Here is a 22394-nt window from a genome sequence, read left to right as displayed (position 1 = left end):
TCAAGGTATTGCTCGCCTGAGGTAGAGCATCTCATGATGAGCTGTAGACCACACTATCTACCTAGAGCGTTTTCATCTGTATTTTTAGTAGCTGTCCACATACCACCACAGACCGATTCTGACACAAAGACCAATGAGCTATATATTCCGCCGTAAGCAAACAGGAAAACGCTCATCCAGAGGCGGCGCTCCTAGTGGCCGGACTCTTTAATGCAGGGAAACATAAATCCGTTTTACAAAATTTCTACTAGCATGTTAAATGTGCAACCAGAGGGAAAAAACTCTAGACCACCTTCACTCCACACACAGAGATGCATACAAAGCTCTTCCTCGCCCTCCATTTGAATAATCTGACCATAATTATATCCTCCTGATTCCTGCTTACAAGCAGAAATTAAAGCAGGAAGCACAAGTCACTCGGTCAATAAAGAAGTGATCAGATGACGCAGATGCTAAGCTACAGGACTGTTTTGCTTCGTCAATAAGTGCATCGATGACGTCGTCCCCACAGTGACCGTACATACATATCCCAACCAGAAGCCATGAATTACAGCCAACATTCGCACTGAGCTAAAGGCTAGAGCTGCCGCTTTCAAGGAGTGGCACTCCAACCCGGAAGCTTATAAGAAATCCTGCTATGCCCTCCGACGAACTATCAAAGCCCCTGTGGCAGGGCTTGCAAACTGTTACAGACTACAAAGGGAAGCACAGGAGCGGGCTTCCCAGTGACACGGGCCTACCAGATGAGCTAAATTACTTCCATGCTCGCTTCGAGGCAAGCAACACTGAAGCATGCATGAGAGCATCAGCTGTTCCGGACGACTGTGTGATCACGCTCTCCGTACCACTCCAGATAACTAGAGGTGCTACTATATATGTTGTTTTCAACACCGCAGCTGAGCCTGTGCTGTCCCCAACCTGTTGTTTTCCCTGATCTTCTGTCAGTGCTATGATCATCAGTGTTCTCCTCTCCCAGGCTGGCGGCCATAGCTCTGCTGTACCTGGACCAGGAGGATGCTTTCTGGTGTCTCATCACTATCGTTGAGGTCTTTATGCCCCAGGACTACTACACCAAGACCCTGCTGGGATCACAGGTACACCACTACTACGCCACTACTACACCAAGACCCTGCTGGGATCACAGGTACACTACTATACCACTACTATACCACTACTACACCAAGACCCTGCTGGGATCACAGGTACACTACTATACCACTACTATACCACTACTACACCAAGACCCTGCTGGGATCACAGGTACACCACTACTACACCAAGACCCTGCTGGGATCACAGGTACACCACTACTACGCCACTACTACACCAAGACCCTGCTGGGATCACAGGTACACTACTATACCACTACTATACCAAGACCCTGCTGGGATCACAGGTACACTACTATACCACTACTATACCACTACTATACCAAGACCCTGCTGGGATCACAGGTACACTACTACACCACTACTACACCAAGACCCTGCTGGGATCACAGGTACACTACTATACCACTACTACACCAAGACCCTGCTGGGATCACAGGTACACTACTATACCACTACTATACCACTACTATACCAAGACCCTGCTGGGATCACAGGTACACTACTATACCACTACTATACCACTACTACACCAAGACCCTGCTGGGATCACAGGTACACTACTATACCACTACTATACCACTACTACACCAAGACCCTGCTGGGATCACAGGTACACCACTACTACGCCACTACTACACCAAGACCCTGCTGGGATCACAGGTACACCACTACTACGCCACTACTACACCAAGACCCTGCTGGGATCACAGGTACACTACTATACCACTACTACACCACTACTACACCAAGACCCTGCTGGGATCACAGGTACACTACTATACCACTACTATACCAAGACCCTGCTGGGATCACAGGTGCACTACTATACCACTACTATACCACTACTATACCAAGACCCTGCTGGGATCACAGGTACACTACTATACCACTACCATACCACTACTATACCACTACTACGCCACTACTACACCAAGACCCTGCTGGGATCACAGGTACACTACTATACCACTACTACGCCACTACTATACCAAAACCCTGCTGGGATCACAGGTACACTACTATACCACTACTACGCCACTACTATACCAAGACCCTGCTGGGATCACAGGTACACTACTATACCACTACTACGCCACTACTACACCAAGACCCTGCTGGGATCACAGGTACACTACTATACCACTACTATACCACTACTACGCCACTACTATACCAAGACCCTGCTGGGATCACAGGTACACTACTATACCACTACCATACCACTACTACGCCACTACTACACCAAGACCCTGCTGGGATCACAGGTACACTACTATACCACTACCATACCACTACTACGCCACTACTACACCAAGACCCTGCTGGGATCACAGGTACACTACTATACCACTACTATACCACTACTATACCACTACTACGCCACTACTATACCAAAACCCTGCTGGGATCACAGGTACACTACTATACCACTACTACGCCACTACTATACCAAGACCCTGCTGGGATCACAGGTACACTACTATACCACTACTACGCCACTACTACACCAAGACCCTGCTGGAATCACAGGTACACTACTATACCACTACTATACCACTACTACGCCACTACTACACCAAGACCCTGCTGGGATCACAGGTACACTACTATACCACTACTACGCCACTACTATACCAAGACCCTGCTGGGATCACAGGTACACTACTATACCACTACTATACCACTACTACGCCACTACTACACCAAGACCCTGCTGGGATCACAGGTACACTACTATACCACTACTATACCACTACTACACCAAGACCCTGCTGGGATCACAGGTACACTACTATACCACTACTATACCACTACTACGCCACTACTACACCAATACCCTGCTGGGATCACAGGTACACTACTATACCACTACTATACCACTACTATACCAAGACCCTGCTGGGATCACAGGTACACTACTATACCACTACTATACCAAGACCCTGCTGGGATCACAGGTACACTACTATACCACTACTACACCACTACTACACCAAGACCCTGCTGGGATCACAGGTACACTACTATACCACTACTATACCACTACTACCAAGACCCTGCTGGGATCACAGGTACACTACTATACCACTACTACACCACTACTATTGGACAATAAATATAGATATGGCTTATTAACCTATACGGTCCAAATAATGATGATCCAAACTTCTTTGAAAATATAAGAATTTATCAACTCTACAAGCAACACTAGACTCTATTATTATGGTGGGAGATTTTAATACGGTCTTAAATACCTCTATGGACCGGAAAGGAAATCACACTACAAACTATCACCCTCAGGCACTTAAGGAAATCATGAATGTCCCAGATATGTTAGAATTAGTGGATATATGTAGACTTAAATACCCTGACCTAGTGAGATATACATGGAGGAGGTTTAATATCCTGACCTAGTGAGATATACATGGAGGAGGTTTAATATCCTGACCTAGTGACATATACATGAAGGAGGTTTAATATCCTGACCTAGTGAGATATACATGGAGGAGGTTTAATATCCTGACCTAGTGACATATACATGGAGGTTTAATATCCTGACCTAGTGAGATATACATGGAGGTTTAATATCCTGACCTAGTGACATATACATGGAGGAGGTTTAATATCCTGACCTAGTGAGATATACATGGAGGAGGTTTAATACCCTGACCTAGTGAGATATACATGGAGGTTTAATATCCTGACCTAGTGAGATATACATGGAGGAGGTTTAATATCCTGACCTAGTGAGATATACATGGAGGAGGTTTAATACCCTGACCTAGTGAGATATACATGGAGGAGGTTTAATATCCTGACCTAGTGAGATATACATGGAGGAGGTTTAATATCCTGACCTAGTGAGATATACATGGAGGAGGTTTAATATCCTGACCTAGTGAGATATACATGGAGGAGGTTTAATATCCTGACCTAGTGACATATACATGGAGGTTTAATATCCTGACCTAGTGAGATATACATGGAGGAGGTTTAATATCCTGACCTAGTGAGATATACATGGTGGAGGTTTAATACCCTGACCTAGTGAGATATACATGGAGGGGGTTTAATATCCTGACCTAGTGAGATATACATGGAGGAGGTTAAATATCCTGACCTGGTGAGATATACATGGAGGAGGTTTAATATCCTGACCTAGTGAGATATACATGGAGGAGGTTTAATATCCTGACTTAGTGAGATATACATGGAGGAGGTTTAATACCCTGACCTAGTGAGATATACATGGAGGAGGTTTAATACCCTGACCTAGTGAGATATACATGGAGGAGGTTTAATAACCTGACCTAGTGAGATATACATGGAGGAGGTTTAATATCCTGACCTAGTGAGATATACATGGAGGAGGATTAATATCCTGACCTAGTGAGATATACATGGAGGAGGTTTAATATCCTGACCTAGTGAGATATACATGGAGGTTTAATATCCTGACCTAGTGAGATATACATGGAGGAGGTTTAATATCCTGACCTAGTGAGATATACATGGAGGAGGTTTAATATCCTGACCTAGTGAGATATACATGGAGTAGGTTTAATATCCTGACCTAGTGAGATATACATGGAGGTTTAATATCCTGACCTAGTGAGATATACATGGAGGAGGTTTAATATCCTGACCTAGTGAGATATACATGGAGGAGGTTTAATATCCTGACCTAGTGAGATATACATGGAGGTTTAATATCCTGACCTAGTGAGATATACATGGAGTAGGTTTAATATCCTGACCTAGTGAGATATACATGGAGGTTTAATATCCTGACCTAGTGTGATATACATGGAGGAGGTTTAATATCCTGACCTAGTGAGATATACATGGAGGGGGTTTAATATCCTGACCTAGTGAGATATACATGGAGGAGGTTTAATATCCTGACCTAGTGAGATATACATGGAGGTTTAATATCCTGACCTAGTGAGATATACATGGAGGGGGTTTAATATCCTGACCTAGTGAGATATACATGGAGGAGGTTAAATATCCTGACCTGGTGAGATATACATGGAGGTTTAATATCCTGACCTAGTGAGATATACATGGAGGAGGTTTAATATCCTGACCTAGTGAGATATACATGGAGGAGGTTTAATATCCTGACCTAGTGAGATATACATGGAGGTTTAATATCCTGACCTAGTGAGATATACATGGAGGAGGTTTAATATCCTGACCTAGTGAGATATACAAGGAGGAGGTTTAATATCCTGACCTAGTGAGATATACATGGAGGTTTAATATCCTGACCTAGTGAGATATACATGGAGGAGGATTAATATCCTGACCTAGTGACATATACATGGAGGAGGATTAATATCCTGACCTAGTGAGATATACATGGTGGAGGTATAATATCCTGACCTAGTGAGATATACATGGAGGAGGATTAATATCCTGACCTAGTGAGATATACATGGAGGAGGTTTAATATCCTGACCTAGTGAGATATACATGGAGGAGGTTTAATATCCTGACCTAGTGAGATATACATGGAGGAGGTTTAATATCCTGACCTAGTGACATATACATGGAGGAGGTTTAATATCCTGACCTAGTGAGATATACATGGAGGAGGTTTAATATCCTGACCTAGTGAGATATACATGGTGGAGGTTTAATACCCTGACCTAGTGAGATATACATGGAGGGGGTTTAATATCCTGACCTAGTGAGATATACATGGAGGAGGTTAAATATCCTGACCTGGTGAGATATACATGGAGGAGGTTTAATATCCTGACCTAGTGAGATATACATGGAGGAGGTTTAATATCCTGACTTAGTGAGATATACATGGAGGAGGTTTAATACCCTGACCTAGTGAGATATACATGGAGGAGGTTTAATACCCTGACCTAGTGAGATATACATGGAGGAGGTTTAATATCCTGACCTAGTGAGATATACATGGAGGAGGTTTAATATCCTGACCTAGTGAGATATACATGGAGGAGGATTAATATCCTGACCTAGTGAGATATACATGGAGGAGGTTTAATATCCTGACCTAGTGAGATATACATGGAGGTTTAATATCCTGACCTAGTGAGATATACATGGAGGAGGTTTAATATCCTGACCTAGTGAGATATACATGGAGGAGGTTTAATATCCTGACCTAGTGAGATATACATGGAGGAGGTTTAATATCCTGACCTAGTGAGATATACATGGAGGAGGTTTAATATCCTGACCTAGTGAGATATACATGGAGGAGGTTTAATATCCTGACCTAGTGAGATATACATGGAGGTTTAATATCCTGACCTAGTGAGATATACATGGAGTAGGTTTAATATCCTGACCTAGTGAGATATACATGGAGGTTTAATATCCTGACCTAGTGAGATATACATGGAGGAGGTTTAATATCCTGACCTAGTGAGATATACATGGAGGGGGTTTAATATCCTGACCTAGTGAGATATACATGGAGGAGGTTAAATATCCTGTCCTGGTGAGATATACATGGAGGTTTAATATCCTGACCTAGTGTGATATACATGGAGGAGGTTTAATATCCTGACCTAGTGAGATATACATGGAGGAGGATTAATAACCTGACCTAGTGAGATATACATGGAGGAGGTTTAATACCCTGACCTAGTGAGATATACATGGAGGAGGTTTAATATCCTGACCTAGTGAGATATACATGGAGGAGGTTTAATATCCTGACCTAGTGACATATACATGGAGGTTTAATATCCTGACCTAGTGAGATATACATGGAGGAGGTTTAATATCCTGACCTAGTGAGATATACATGGTGGAGGTTTAATACCCTGACCTAGTGAGATATACATGGATGTAATATCCTGACCTAGTGAGATATACATGGAGGAGGATTAATATCCTGACCTAGTGAGATATACATGGAGGTTTAATATCCTGACCTAGTGAGGTATACATGGAGGAGGTTTAATACCCTGACCTAGTGAGATATACATGGAGGAGGTTTAATATCCTGACCTAGTGAGATATACATGGAGGAGGTTTAATATCCTGACCTAGTGAGATATACATGGTGGAGGTTTAATACCCTGACCTAGTGAGATATACATGGAGGGGGTTTAATATCCTGACCTAGTGAGATATACATGGAGGAGGTTAAATATCCTGACCTGGTGAGATATACATGGAGGAGGTTTAATATCCTGACCTAGTGAGATATACATGGAGGAGGTTTAATATCCTGACTTAGTGAGATATACATGGAGGAGGTTTAATACCCTGACCTAGTGAGATATACATGGAGGAGGTTTAATACCCTGACCTAGTGAGATATACATGGAGGAGGTTTAATATCCTGACCTAGTGAGATATACATGGAGGAGGTTTAATATCCTGACCTAGTGAGATATACATGGAGGAGGATTAATATCCTGACCTAGTGAGATATACATGGAGGAGGTTTAATATCCTGACCTAGTGAGATATACATGGAGGTTTAATATCCTGACCTAGTGAGATATACATGGAGGAGGTTTAATATCCTGACCTAGTGAGATATACATGGAGGAGGTTTAATATCCTGACCTAGTGAGATATACATGGAGGAGGTTTAATATCCTGACCTAGTGAGATATACATGGAGGAGGTTTAATATCCTGACCTAGTGAGATATACATGGAGGAGGTTTAATATCCTGACCTAGTGAGATATACATGGAGGTTTAATATCCTGACCTAGTGAGATATACATGGAGTAGGTTTAATATCCTGACCTAGTGAGATATACATGGAGGTTTAATATCCTGACCTAGTGAGATATACATGGAGGAGGTTTAATATCCTGACCTAGTGAGATATACATGGAGGGGGTTTAATATCCTGACCTAGTGAGATATACATGGAGGAGGTTAAATATCCTGTCCTGGTGAGATATACATGGAGGTTTAATATCCTGACCTAGTGTGATATACATGGAGGAGGTTTAATATCCTGACCTAGTGAGATATACATGGAGGAGGATTAATAACCTGACCTAGTGAGATATACATGGAGGAGGTTTAATACCCTGACCTAGTGAGATATACATGGAGGAGGTTTAATATCCTGACCTAGTGAGATATACATGGAGGAGGTTTAATATCCTGACCTAGTGACATATACATGGAGGTTTAATATCCTGACCTAGTGAGATATACATGGAGGAGGTTTAATATCCTGACCTAGTGAGATATACATGGTGGAGGTTTAATACCCTGACCTAGTGAGATATACATGGATGTAATATCCTGACCTAGTGAGATATACATGGAGGAGGATTAATATCCTGACCTAGTGAGATATACATGGAGGTTTAATATCCTGACCTAGTGAGGTATACATGGAGGAGGTTTAATACCCTGACCTAGTGAGATATACATGGAGGAGGTTTAATATCCTGACCTAGTGAGATATACATGGAGGAGGTTTAATATCCTGACCTAGTGAGATATACATGGTGGAGGTTTAATATCCTGACCTAGTGAGATATACATGGAGGAGGTTTAATATCCTGACCTAGTGAGATATACATGGAGGAGGTTTAATATCCTGACCTAGTGAGATATACATGGAGGAGGTTTAATATCCTGACCTAGTGAGATATACATGGAGGAGGATTAATAACCTGACCTAGTGAGATATACATGGAGGAGGTTTAATATCCTGACCTAGTGAGATATACATGGAGGAGGTTTAATATCCTGACCTAGTGAGATATACATGGAGGAGGTTTAATATCCTGACCTAGTGACATATACATGGAGGAGGTTTAATATCCTGACCTAGTGAGATATACATGGAGGAGGTTTAATATCCTGACCTAGTGAGATATACATGGTGGAGGTTTAATACCCTGACCTAGTGAGATATACATGGAGGGGGTTTAATATCCTGACCTAGTGAGATATACATGGAGGAGGTTAAATATCCTGACCTGGTGAGATATACATGGAGGAGGTTTAATATCCTGACCTAGTGAGATATACATGGAGGAGGTTTAATATCCTGACTTAGTGAGATATACATGGAGGAGGTTTAATACCCTGACCTAGTGAGATATACATGGAGGAGGTTTAATACCCTGACCTAGTGAGATATACATGGAGGAGGTTTAATATCCTGACCTAGTGAGATATACATGGAGGAGGTTTAATATCCTGACCTAGTGAGATATACATGGAGGAGGATTAATATCCTGACCTAGTGAGATATACATGGAGGAGGTTTAATATCCTGACCTAGTGAGATATACATGGAGGTTTAATATCCTGACCTAGTGAGATATACATGGAGGAGGTTTAATATCCTGACCTAGTGAGATATACATGGAGGAGGTTTAATATCCTGACCTAGTGAGATATACATGGAGGAGGTTTAATATCCTGACCTAGTGAGATATACATGGAGGAGGTTTAATATCCTGACCTAGTGAGATATACATGGAGGAGGTTTAATATCCTGACCTAGTGAGATATACATGGAGGTTTAATATCCTGACCTAGTGAGATATACATGGAGTAGGTTTAATATCCTGACCTAGTGAGATATACATGGAGTAGGTTTAATATCCTGACCTAGTGAGATATACATGGAGGAGGTTTAATATCCTGACCTAGTGAGATATACATGGAGGAGGTTTAATATCCTGACCTAGTGAGATATATATGGAGGGGGTTTAATATCCTGACCTAGTGAGATATACATGGAGGAGGTTAAATATCCTGACCTGGTGAGATATACATGGAGGTTTAATATCCTGACCTAGTGTGATATACATGGAGGAGGTTTAATATCCTGACCTAGTGAGATATACATGGAGGAGGATTAATAACCTGACCTAGTGAGATATACATGGAGGAGGTTTAATACCCTGACCTAGTGAGATATACATGGAGGAGGTTTAATATCCTGACCTAGTGAGATATACATGGAGGAGGTTTAATATCCTGACCTAGTGACATATACATGGAGGTTTAATATCCTGACCTAGTGAGATATACATGGAGGAGGTTTAATATCCTGACCTAGTGAGATATACATGGTGGAGGTTTAATACCCTGACCTAGTGAGATATACATGGAGGTTTAATATCCTGACCTAGTGAGATATACATGGAGGAGGATTAATATCCTGACCTAGTGAGATATACATGGAGGTTTAATATCCTGACCTAGTGAGGTATACATGGAGGAGGTTTAATACCCTGACCTAGTGAGATATACATGGAGGAGGTTTAATATCCTGACCTAGTGAGATATACATGGAGGAGGTTTAATATCCTGACCTAGTGAGATATACATGGTGGAGGTTTAATATCCTGACCTAGTGAGATATACATGGAGGAGGTTTAATATCCTGACCTAGTGAGATATACATGGAGGAGGTTTAATATCCTGACCTAGTGAGATATACATGGAGGAGGTTTAATATCCTGACCTAGTGAGATATACATGGAGGAGGATTAATAACCTGACCTAGTGAGATATACATGGAGGAGGTTTAATACCCTGACCTAGTGAGATATACATGGAGGAGGTTTAATATCCTGACCTAGTGAGATATACATGGAGGTTTAATATCCTGACCTAGTGAGATATACATGGAGGTTTAATATCCTGACCTAGTGAGATATACATGGAGGAGGTTTAATATCCTGACCTAGTGAGATATACAAGGAGGAGGTTTAATATCCTGACCTAGTGAGATATACATGGAGGAGGTTTAATATCCTGACCTAGTGAGATATACATGGAGGAGGTTTAATATCCTGACCTAGTGAGATATACAAGGAGGAGGTTTAATATCCTGACCTAGTGAGATATACATGGAGGTTTAATATCCTGACCTAGTGAGATATACATGGAGGTTTAATATCCTGACCTAGTGAGATATACATGGAGGAGGTTTAATATCCTGACCTAGTGACATATACATGGAGGAGGTTTAATATCCTGACCTAGTGAGATATACAAGGAGGAGGTTTAATATCCTGACCTAGTGAGATATACATGGAGGTTTAATATCCTGACCTAGTGAGATATACATGGAGGAGGATTAATATCCTGACCTAGTGACATATACATGGAGGAGGATTAATATCCTGACCTAGTGAGATATACATGGAGGTTTAATACCCTGACCTAGTGAGATATACATGGAGGAGGTTTAATATCCTGACCTAGTGAGATATACATGGAGGAGGATTAATATCCTGACCTAGTGAGATATACATGGTGTAGGTTTAATATCCTGACCTAGTGAGATAGACATGGAGGAGGTTTAATATCCTGACCTAGTGAGATATACATGGTGGAGGTTTAATATCCTGACCTAGTGAGATATACATGGAGGAGGATTAATATCCTGACCTAGTGAGATATACATGGAGGTTTAATACCCTGACCTAGTGAGATAGACATGGAGGAGGTTTAATATCCTGACCTAGTGAGATAGACATGGAGGAGGTTTAATATCCTGACCTAGTGAGATATACATGGCGGAGGTTTAATCAAGCTAGTCGTCTTGACTACTTTCTTATATCATTCTCTCTGGCACCAGAAGTTAGTGTTGATAGGGAACATAATGCGGTCGGATCATCACATAATTGGCATACATATTACTCTTACAGAATTTCCACGTTGGCGAGGATATTGGAAATGTAATCAAAGCCTACTAGATGATACATCATTTAGAACAAGGACAGAAGATTTTGTAACTGACTTTTTCAGACACAACATAGGTACAGCAGATCCCCGTATTGTATGGGACACGTTTAAGTGTGCCTTTTAGAGGCAATGCAATTCAGTACTCATCTATAAAACAAAAGCAATTTAGATCAAAAGAGTCCATATTAACAAAGGATATTGAAGGACTAACAGTACAGTTAGATAGCAATAAAAACGGTACCATAGAGGCACAGAATAAGTTAGAGGAAAAACAAAAAGAAATGGAGGAACTTATTCAAGAAAGATCCAGTGTAATATATTATAAAAATTAAGCCAACTGGATGGAATATGGGGAAAAAATTTACCAAATTATTTTTCAATCTTCAATATAGAAATGCTACCAAAAAAATGTATTGAAACTTGTTACAAATGATAGTCATGATTCACCAAATGATATTTTGAAAGAGGAAGTAAAGTACTTTAAGAATATGTTTTCGCTTCAGTCTCCTCCATCTCCACTAACTGAAACTAATTGTATGGATTTTTTCCCTAATAATAATGTAAAATTAACATCTGTACAGAAAGACTCGTGTGAAGGCCAAATTACAGAGGAGGAACTTCTTGATGCAATTAAAGCCTTTAAGGCTGGGAAAACTCCAGGGCTGGATGGCATACCAGTGGAGGTATACCAAACTCCAGGGCTGGATGGCATACCAGTGGAGGTATACCAAACTCCAGGGCTGGATGGCATACCAGTGGAGGTATACCAAACTCCAGGGCTGGATGGCATACCAGTGGAGGTATACCAAACTCCAGGGCTGGATGGCATACCAGTGGAGGTATACCAAACTCCAGGGCTGGATGGCATACCAGTGGAGGTATACCAAACTCCAGGGCTGGATGGCATACCAGTGGAGGCATACCGAACTTTTCTGATATACTCAGAGGATCGTTATTAGCATGTTGTAACCACTCCTATGTAAACGGTAGATTATCAGACACGCAACAAGAAGGTCTGATATCATTATTACTGAAACGGGACCCAAGTGGTATATATAAAGATCCAGTCCAATTAAACAAAATTAGAGAGCTCTTACACTTCAGTGTTGTGATGCAAACATCCTAGCAAAATGCTTGGCGCATAGAATTAAAAAAGTATTGTCAGATATTATTCATCCTAATTTGACCATCTAAGGTAACAACAAGTAGGTCTAGAGGTCTAGAATTTAAGGAATGATTTGTACCAAATACAACGCTCTTAGTTTTAGAGATGTTCAGGACCAGTTTATTACCGGCCACCCATTCCAAAACAGACTGCATAGATGTTCAGGACCAGTTTATTACTGGCCACCCATTCCAACAGACTGCATAGATGTTCAGGACCAGTTTATTACTGGCCACCCATTCCAACAGACTGCATAGATGTTCAGGACCAGTTTATTACTGGCCACCCATTCCAACAGACTGCATAGATGTTCAGGACCAGTTTATTACTGGCCACCCATTCCAAAACAGACTGCATAGATGTTCAGGACCAGTTTATTACTGGCCACCCATTCCAACAGACTGCATAGATGTTCAGGACCAGTTTATTACTGGCCACCCATTCCAACATAGATGTTCAGGACCAGTTTATTACTGGCCACCCATTCCAACATAGATGTTCAGGACCAGTTTATTACTGGCCACCCATTCTAAAACAGACTGCATAGATGTTCAGGACCAGTTTATTACTGGCCACCCATTCCAACAGACTGCATAGATGTTCAGGACCAGTTTATTATTGGCCACCCATTCCAACAGACTGCATAGATTTTCAGGACCAGTTTATTACTGGCCACCCATTCCAACAGACTGCATAGATGTTCAGGACCAGTTTATTACTGGCCACCCATTCCAACAGACTGCATAGATGTTCAGGACCAGTTTATTACTGGCCACCCATTCCAACAGACTGCATAGATGTTCAGGACCAGTTTATTACTGGCCACCCATTCCAACAGACTGCATAGATGTTCAGGACCAGTTTATTACTGGCCACCCATTCCAACAGACTGCATAGATGTTCAGGACCAGTTTATTACTGGCCACCCATTCCAAAACAGACTGCATAGATGTTCAGGACCAGTTTATTACTGGCCACCCATTCCAACAGACTGCATAGATGTTCAGGACCAGTTTATTACTGGCCACCCATTCCAACAGACTGCATAGATGTTCAGGACCAGTTTATTACTGGCCACCCATTCCAACAGACTGCATAGATGTTCAGGACCAGTTTATTACTGGCCACCCATTCCAACAGACTGCAACTCTTTGTTAAGCATTTCAGTGACTTCATTAGCTGTGGTTGCTGATGCGTATATGGTTGAATCATCAGCACACATGGACACACATGGTTTGTTTAATGTCAGTGGGTCTGTGCAGCTGGCTAAACGTTTGACGTCCCTACCTGTATGTCCTCTGTCTGTCCTCTCCTCTCTTAGTGTTGAGGGACTGAGGTGACCCCTGTATGATCTTTGACCTCTAGGTGGACCAGCGTGTTAAGAACCTGCTGAATTAGTGTTGAGGGACTGAGGTGACCCCTGTATGTTCTTTGACCTCTAGGTGGACCTGCTGAATTAGTGTTGAGGGACTGAGGTGACCCCTGTATGTTCTTTGACCTCTAGGTGGACCAGCGTGTTAAGGACCTGCTGAATTAGTGTTGGGGGCCTGAGGTGACCCCTGTATGATCTTTGACCTCTAGGTGGACCAGCGTGTTAAGGACCTGCTGAATTAGTGTTGAGGGATTGAGGTGACCCCTGTATGTTCTTTCACCTCTAGGTGGACCAGCGTGTTTTTAAGGACCTGCTGAGTGAGAAGCTGCCCAGACTCCACGCCCACTTTGACCTCTACAAGGTCGACTCCTCCCTCATTACCTTCAACTGGTTCCTGGTCCTCTTCGTAGACTCGGTGAACTCTGACCTCCTCTTCAAGATCTGGGATGCCTTCCTGTACGAGGGACCCAAGGTAGGCTGGATAACATGGTAGAACGGTTAACAGGGTAGGATAGTAGGATGGTTAACAGGGTAGGATAGTAGGATGGTTAACAGGGTAGGATAGTAGGATGGTTAACAGGGTAGGATAGTAGGATGGTTAACAGGGTAGGATAGTAGGATGGTTAACAGGGTAGGATAGTAGGATGGTTAACAGGGTAGGATAGTAGGATGGTTAACAGGGTAGGATAGTAGGATGGTTAACAGGGTAGGATAGTAGGATGGTTAACAGGGTAAGATAGTAGGATGGTTAACAGGGTAGGATAGTAGGATGGTTAACATGGTAAGATAGTAGGATGGTTAACCTCTCTGGGATATGTGGGACGCTGGCCAAACTCCAGTGAAAATGCAGAGCGCCAAATTCAAATAAATTACTATAAAAAATTAAACTTTCATGAAATGACACATGCAATACACCAAATTTATGCTACACTTTTTGTGAATCCAGACATGTCAGATTTCAAAAAGGCTTTACAGCGAAAGCAAACGATGCTATTATCTGAGCATAGCACCCCAGCAAACAAACACAATCATATTTCGACCCTCCAGGCGCGACACAAAACACAGAAATAAAGATATAATTCATGCCTTTGACGAGCTTCTTCTGTTGGTACTCCAATATGTTCCATAAACATCACAAATGGTCCTTTTGTTCGATTAATTCCATCGATATATATCCATAATATCCATTTATTTGGCGCATTGGATCCAGAAAAACACAGGCTCCAACTCGCGCAACGTGACTACAAAATATCTCATAAATTACCTGTAAGCTTTGTCCAAACATTTCAAACTACTTTCCTAGTACAACTTTAGGTATTTTTTTACGTAAATAATCGATTAAATTTAAGACGGCATGATCTGTCAAAAAACCATCTGGGTCAGATGGTTTAGACCCTTTCTTCTTTAAGGTTGCTGCCCCTATCATCATCGCCAAGCCTATCTCTGACCTTTTTAACCTTGTCCTTTATTTAAAGGGGGAGATCAAGCTGACCCTAACTGTTATAGGCCTATTTCTATTTTTGCCCTGTTTATCAAAAGTGTTGGAAAAACTTGTCAATAATCAACTGACTGGCTGTCTTGATGTCTATAGTATTCTCTCTGGTGTGTATCTGGTTTCCGCTCAGTTAATGGATGTGTCACTGCAACCTTAAAGGTCCTCAATGATGTCACCATTGCCCTTGATTCAAAATGTTGTGCTGCTATTTTTATTGACTTGGCCAAAGCTTTTGATACGGTAGACCATTCCATTCTTGTGAGCCGGCTAAGGAGTATTGGTGTCTCTGAGGGGTCTTTGGCCTGGTTTGCTAACTACCTCTCTCGAAGAGTGCAGTGTATAAAGTCAGAAAATCTGCTGTCTCTGCCACTGCCTGTCATCAAGGGAGTACCCCAAGGCTCGATCCTAGGCCCCACGCTCTTTTCAATTTACATCAACAGCATAGCTCAGGCAGTAGGAATCTCTCTCATCCATTTATATGCAAATTATATCGTCTTATACTCAGCTGCCCCCCCCCCCCCCTCCGATTTTGTGTTAAACGTTCTACAACAAAGCTTTCTTAGTGTCCAACAAGCTTTCTCTACCCTTAACCTTGTTCTGAACACCTCCAAAACAAAGGTCATGTGGTTTGGTAAGAAGAATGCCCCTCTCCCCACCGGTATGATTACTACCGGATTAGAGCTGGAGGTAGTCACCTCATACAAGTACTTGGGAGTATGGTTAGACGGTACACTGTTCTTCTCTCAGCACATATCAAAGATGCAGGCTAAAGTTAAATCTAGACTTGGTTTCCTCTATCGTAATCGCTCCTCTTTCACCCCAGCTGCCAAACTAACCCTGATTCAGATGACCATCCTACCCATGCTAGATTACAGAGATGTAATTTATAGATCGGCAGGTAAGGGTGCTCTCGAGCGGCTCGATGTTCTTTACCATTCGGCCATCAGATTTGCCACCAATGCTCCTTATAGGACACATCACTGCACTCTGTACTCCTCTGTAAACTGTTCATCTCTGTATACCCGTCGCAAGACCCACTGGTTGATGCTTATTTATAAAACCCTCTTAGGCCTCACTCCCCCCTATCTGAGATACCTACTGCAGGTCACATTCTGTTAAATGTCCCCAAAGCACACACATCCCTGGGTCGCTCGTCTTTTCAGTTCACTTCAGTTCACTGACTTGCCTGGTTAAATAAAACTGAAAAACAGGGTAGATTGGTCGACAGGGTAGGATTGTTGACATAGTAGAGGGATGGACGGATAACATAGTAAAGTGGTAGGATGGTTACCATAGAGTGGTAGGATGGGGAACTGGGTTGATTGGTTAGAGTGGTAAGATGGTTAATTGGTTAGAGTGGTAGGATGGTTAACAGGGTAGGGTGGTAGAACTGGTGAACAGGGTAGGTGGAATCCCAGCCTCATGGAGAGTCCCCTTTTTAACTGAATCCCAGCCTCATGGAGAGTCCCTTTTTTAACTGAATCCCAGCCTCATGGAGAGTCCCCTTTTTAACTGAATCCCAGCCTCATGGAGAGTCCCCTTTTTAACTCAACAAACCTTAGAGCTGAAACAAGAAGGAACTTCTGGGGCCCCACAGTTGTCTTCAGCGAAGTGCCCGTCTCTACCACATCAGGACAAGGCGTTGATACCAGATCTAACCATAGGCTTACTACCAGATCTAACCATAGGCTTACTACCAGATCAAGACAAGGCGTTGATACCAGATCTAACCATAGGCTTACTACCAGATCTAACCATAGGCGTACTACCAGATCAGGACAAGGCATTGATACCAGATCTAACCATAGGCTTACTACCAGATCAGGACAAGGCATTGATACCAGATCTAACCATAGGCTTACTACCAGATCAGGACATAGGCTTACTACCAGATCAGGACAAGGCATTGATACCAGATCTAACCATAGGCTTACTACCAGATCAGGACAAGGCATTGATACCAGATCTAACCATAGGCGTACTACCAGATCAGGACAAGGCATTGATACCAGATCTAACCATAGGCTTACAACCAGATCAGGACATAGGCTTACTACCAGATCAGGACAAGGCATTGATACCAGATCTAACCATAGGCTTACTACCAGATCAGGACAAGGCATTGATACCAGATCTAACCATAGGCTTACTACCAGATCAGGACAAGGTGTTGATACCAGATCTAACCATAGGCGTACTACCAGATCAGGACAAGGCATTGATACCAGATCTAACCATAGGCTTACTACCAGATCAGGACATAGGCTTACTACCAGATCAGGACAAGGCATTGATACCAGATCTAACCATAGGCGTACTACCAGATCAGGACAAGGCATTGATACCAGATCTAACCATAGGCTTACTACCAGATCAGGACAAGGCATTGATACCAGATCTAACCATAGGCTTACAACCAGATCAGGACAAGGTGTTGATACCAGATCTAACCATAGGCTTACTACCAGATCAAGACAAGGTGTTGATACCAGATCTAACCATAGGCTTACTACCAGATCAGGACAAGGCATTGATACCAGATCTAACCATAGGCTTACTACCAGATCAGGACATGGTGTTGATACCAGATCTAACCATAGGCTTACTACCAGATCAGGACATAGGCTTACTACCAGATCAGGACAAGGCATTGATACCAGATCTAACCATAGACTTACTACCAGATCAGGACAAGGCATTGATACCAGATCTAACCATAGGCGTACTACCAGATCAGGACAAGGCATTGATACCAGATCTAACCATAGGCTTACTACCAGATCAGGACAAGGTGTTGATACCAGATCTAACCATAGGCTTACTACCAGATCAGGACAAGGCGTTGATACCAGATCTAACCATAGGCTTACTACCAGATCAGGACAAGGTGTTGATACCAGATCTAACCATAGGCTTACTACCAGATCAGGACAAGGCATTGATACCAGATCTAACCATAGGCTTACTACCAGATCAGGACAAGGCATTGATACCAGATCTAACCATAGGCTTACTACCAGATCAGGACAAGGTGTTGATACCAGATCTAACCATAGGCGTACTACCAGATCAGGACAAGGCATTGATACCAGATCTAACCATAGGCTTACTACCAGATCAGGACATAGGCTTACTACCAGATCAGGACAAGGCATTGATACCAGATCTAACCATAGGCTTACTACCAGATCAGGACAAGGCATTGATACCAGATCTAACCATAGGCTTACTACCAGATCAAGACAAGGTGTTGATACCAGATCTAACCATAGACTTACTACCAGATCAGGACAAGGTGTTGATACCAGATCTAACCATAGGCTTACTACCAGATCAGGACAAGGTGTTGATACCAGATCTAACCATAGGCTTACTACCAGATCAGGACAAGGCGTTGATACCAGATCTAACCATAGGCTTACTACCAGATCAGGACAAGGTGTTGATACCAGATCTAACCATAGGCTTACTACCAGATCAGGACAAGGCATTGATACCAGATCTAACCATAGGCTTACTACCAGATCAGGACAAGGCATTGATACCAGATCTAACCATAGGCTTACTACCAGATCAGGACAAGGTGTTGATACCAGATCTAACCATAGGCTTACTACCAGATCAGGACAAGGTGTTGATACCAGATCTAACCATAGGCTTACTACCAGATCAAGACAAGGTGTTGATACCAGATCTAACCATAGACTTACTACCAGATCAGGACAAGGTGTTGATACCAGATCTAACCATAGACTTACTACCAGATCAGGACATAGGCTTACTACCAGATCAGGACAAGGTGTTGATACCAGATCTAACCATAGGCTTACTACCAGATCACGACAAGGCGTTGATACCAGATCTAACCATAGGCTTACTACCAGATCAGGACAAGGTGTTGATACCAGATCTAACCATAGACTTACTACCAGATCAGGACAAGGTGTTGATACCAGATCTAACCATAGGCTTACTACCAGATCAGGACAAGGTGTTGATACCAGATCTAACCATAGGCTTACTACCAGATCAGGACAAGGTGTTGATACCAGATCTAACCATAGGCTTACTACCAGATCAGGACAAGGTGTTGATACCAGATCTAACCATAGACTTACTACCAGATCAGGACAAGGTGTTGATACCAGATCTAACCATAGGCTTACTACCAGATCAGGACAAGGTGTTGATACCAGATCTAACCATAGGCTTACTACCAGATCAGGACAAGGCGTTGATACCAGATCTAACCATAGGCTTACTACCAGATCAGGACAAGGCGTTGATACCAGATCTAACCATAGGCTTACTACCAGATCAGGACAAGGCATTGATACCAGATCTAACCAAAGGCTTACTACCAGATCAGGACAAGGTGTTGATACCAGATCTAACCAAAGGCTTACTACCAGATCAGGACAGGGCGTTGATACCAGATCTATGACTAGGAACCGCTCCCTAGAAGACAGGAACCTGGGAAGAAACCTAGAGGAACCAGCCTCTAAAGACTTGTAACGGTCTTCAGAATGAGCGTTAATCTGTCATAGGAATCTGACTCAGGTGTCATTTTACGTTGACTTTCATGGCTCTGTCTCTCCTCAGATCATCTTCCGCTTCGCCCTCGCGCTCTTCAAGTACAAGGAGGAAGAGTTTCTGAAGCTCCAGGACTCCATGGCCATCTTCAAGTACCTCCGCTATTTCACTATAACTGTCCTGGACTGGAGGTACAGTAACTCTAAACCTCCCGTATTCTCTCTGTGTATTGAGTAATGTCTCTCTGTGTATTTAGTCATGTCTGACTCATTAGAATGACCAGTAATTCTGTGTTTACTGTAGATGCTGATCAAGTCTAATGTTGGCTTTCTTGCCAAATATGAAAACTAATTTGAAGTCTGTTGTGTATCTGTGTGCGTCTCTCTCTCCTCCCTGCAGGAAGTTGATGAGCCTAGCGTTTGTGGACATGAATCCGTTCCCCCTGAGACAGATCCAGAACCGCAGGACCTTCCATCTGGAGAAGGTTAGACTAGAGCTGACAGAGCTTGAGGCCATCAGACAAACCTTCCTCAGAGAGAGAGACACACACACCGACGCACGCGCGCTGTGTAGCGACGATGAGGAGGACAACTAGCCAATCAGGGCCCAGGCCAACTAGCGCATCAGTAGAGAGACTGACCACGGCCCCCGACGCATTCACGCTTTGTAGCGACAACTAGCACACAGCCTGTCAGGGTGCAGTGCCTGCAGACTCCAGCCAATCAGGATCCAGGTCTGTGTGATTCTATCGTATCACCTGCTGACTCCAGCCAATCAGGACCCTAGCCTGGCTGTCCCGCCCACCTTCAGACCAAACAGACGCTATCATGAGTAATGACCCACCATGATGACCAGTGATATCTCCACATACTCCCCACTCTCTGCAACGCTGGACCTGTCTCCTCCACATACTCCCCACTCTCTGCAATGCTGGACCTGTCCCCTCGATGTTCTCCACATACTCCCCACTCTCTGCAATGCTGGACCTGTCACCTCCACATACTCCCCACTCTCTGCAATGCTGGACCTGTCACCTCCACATACTCCCCACTCTCTGCAACGCTGGACCTGTCTCCTCCACATACTCCCCACTCTCTGCAATGCTGGACCTGTCCCCTCGATGTTCTCCACATACTCCCCACTCTCTGCAATGCTGGACCTGTCACCTCCACATACTCCCCACTCTCTGCAATGCTGGACCTGTCACCTCCACATACTCCCCACTCTCTGCAACGCTGGACCTGTCTCCTCCACATACTCCCCACTCTCTGCAATGCTGGACCTGTCCCCTCGATGTTCTCCACATACTCCCCACTCTCTGCAGCGCTGAACCTGTCACCTCCACATACTCCCCACTCTCTGCAATGCTGGACCTGTCTCCTCCATGTTCTCCACATACTCCCCACTCTCTGCAACGCTGGACCTGTCACCTCCACATACTCCCCACTCTCTGCAACGCTGGACCTGTCACCTCCACATACTCCCCACTCTCTGCAACGCTGGACCTGTCACCTCCACATACTCCCCACTCTCTGCAACGCTGGACCTGTCTCCTCCACATACTCCCCACTCTCTGCAATGCTGGACCTGTCCCCTCGATGTTCTCCACATACTCCCCACTCTCTGCAGCGCTGAACCTGTCACCTCCACATACTCCCCACTCTCTGCAATGCTGGACCTGTCTCCTCCATGTTCTCCACATACTCCCCACTCTCTGCAACGCTGGACCTGTCACCTCCACATACTCCCCACTCTCTGCAACGCTGGACCTGTCACCTCCACATACTCCCAACTCTCTGCAACGCTGGACCTGTCTCCTCCACATACTCCCCACTCTCTGCAACGATGGACCTGTCACCTCCACATACTCCCCACTCTCTGCAGCGCTGGACCTGTCACCTCCACATACTCCCCACTCTCTGCAATGCTGGACCTGTCACCTCCACATACTCCCCACTCTCTGCAACGCTGGACCTGTCACCTCCACATACTCCCCACTCTCTGCAACGCTGGACCCGTCACCTCCATGTTCT

At 43.5% G+C, this 22394-nt stretch overlaps 1 protein-coding gene across 1 annotated transcript in view; it reads left to right on the top strand.

Moving 5' to 3' along the window:
• Positions 1 to 22064, top strand: part of tbc1d2b (TBC1 domain family, member 2B) — a 170453-nt gene extending 148389 nt beyond the window's left edge. Inside the window, exons 11-14 of the mRNA XM_055910098.1 lie at positions 977 to 1094; positions 14620 to 14805; positions 20431 to 20552; positions 20761 to 22064. Coding sequence (XP_055766073.1) covers positions 977 to 1094; positions 14620 to 14805; positions 20431 to 20552; positions 20761 to 20956 — 622 coding nt within the window. The 3' untranslated portion in view covers positions 20957 to 22064. The remainder of the gene's footprint in view (positions 1 to 976; positions 1095 to 14619; positions 14806 to 20430; positions 20553 to 20760) is intronic.
• Positions 22065 to 22394: the final 330 nt, after the last annotated feature.

This window comes from Salvelinus fontinalis, unplaced genomic scaffold, assembly GCF_029448725.1.
Source record: "Salvelinus fontinalis isolate EN_2023a unplaced genomic scaffold, ASM2944872v1 scaffold_0001, whole genome shotgun sequence".
In the NCBI taxonomy this organism is placed as follows: Eukaryota; Metazoa; Chordata; class Actinopteri; order Salmoniformes; family Salmonidae; genus Salvelinus; species Salvelinus fontinalis.
Note: the sequence above shows the minus strand (reverse complement) of the source record. Positions and strands in the feature narration are given on the sequence as shown.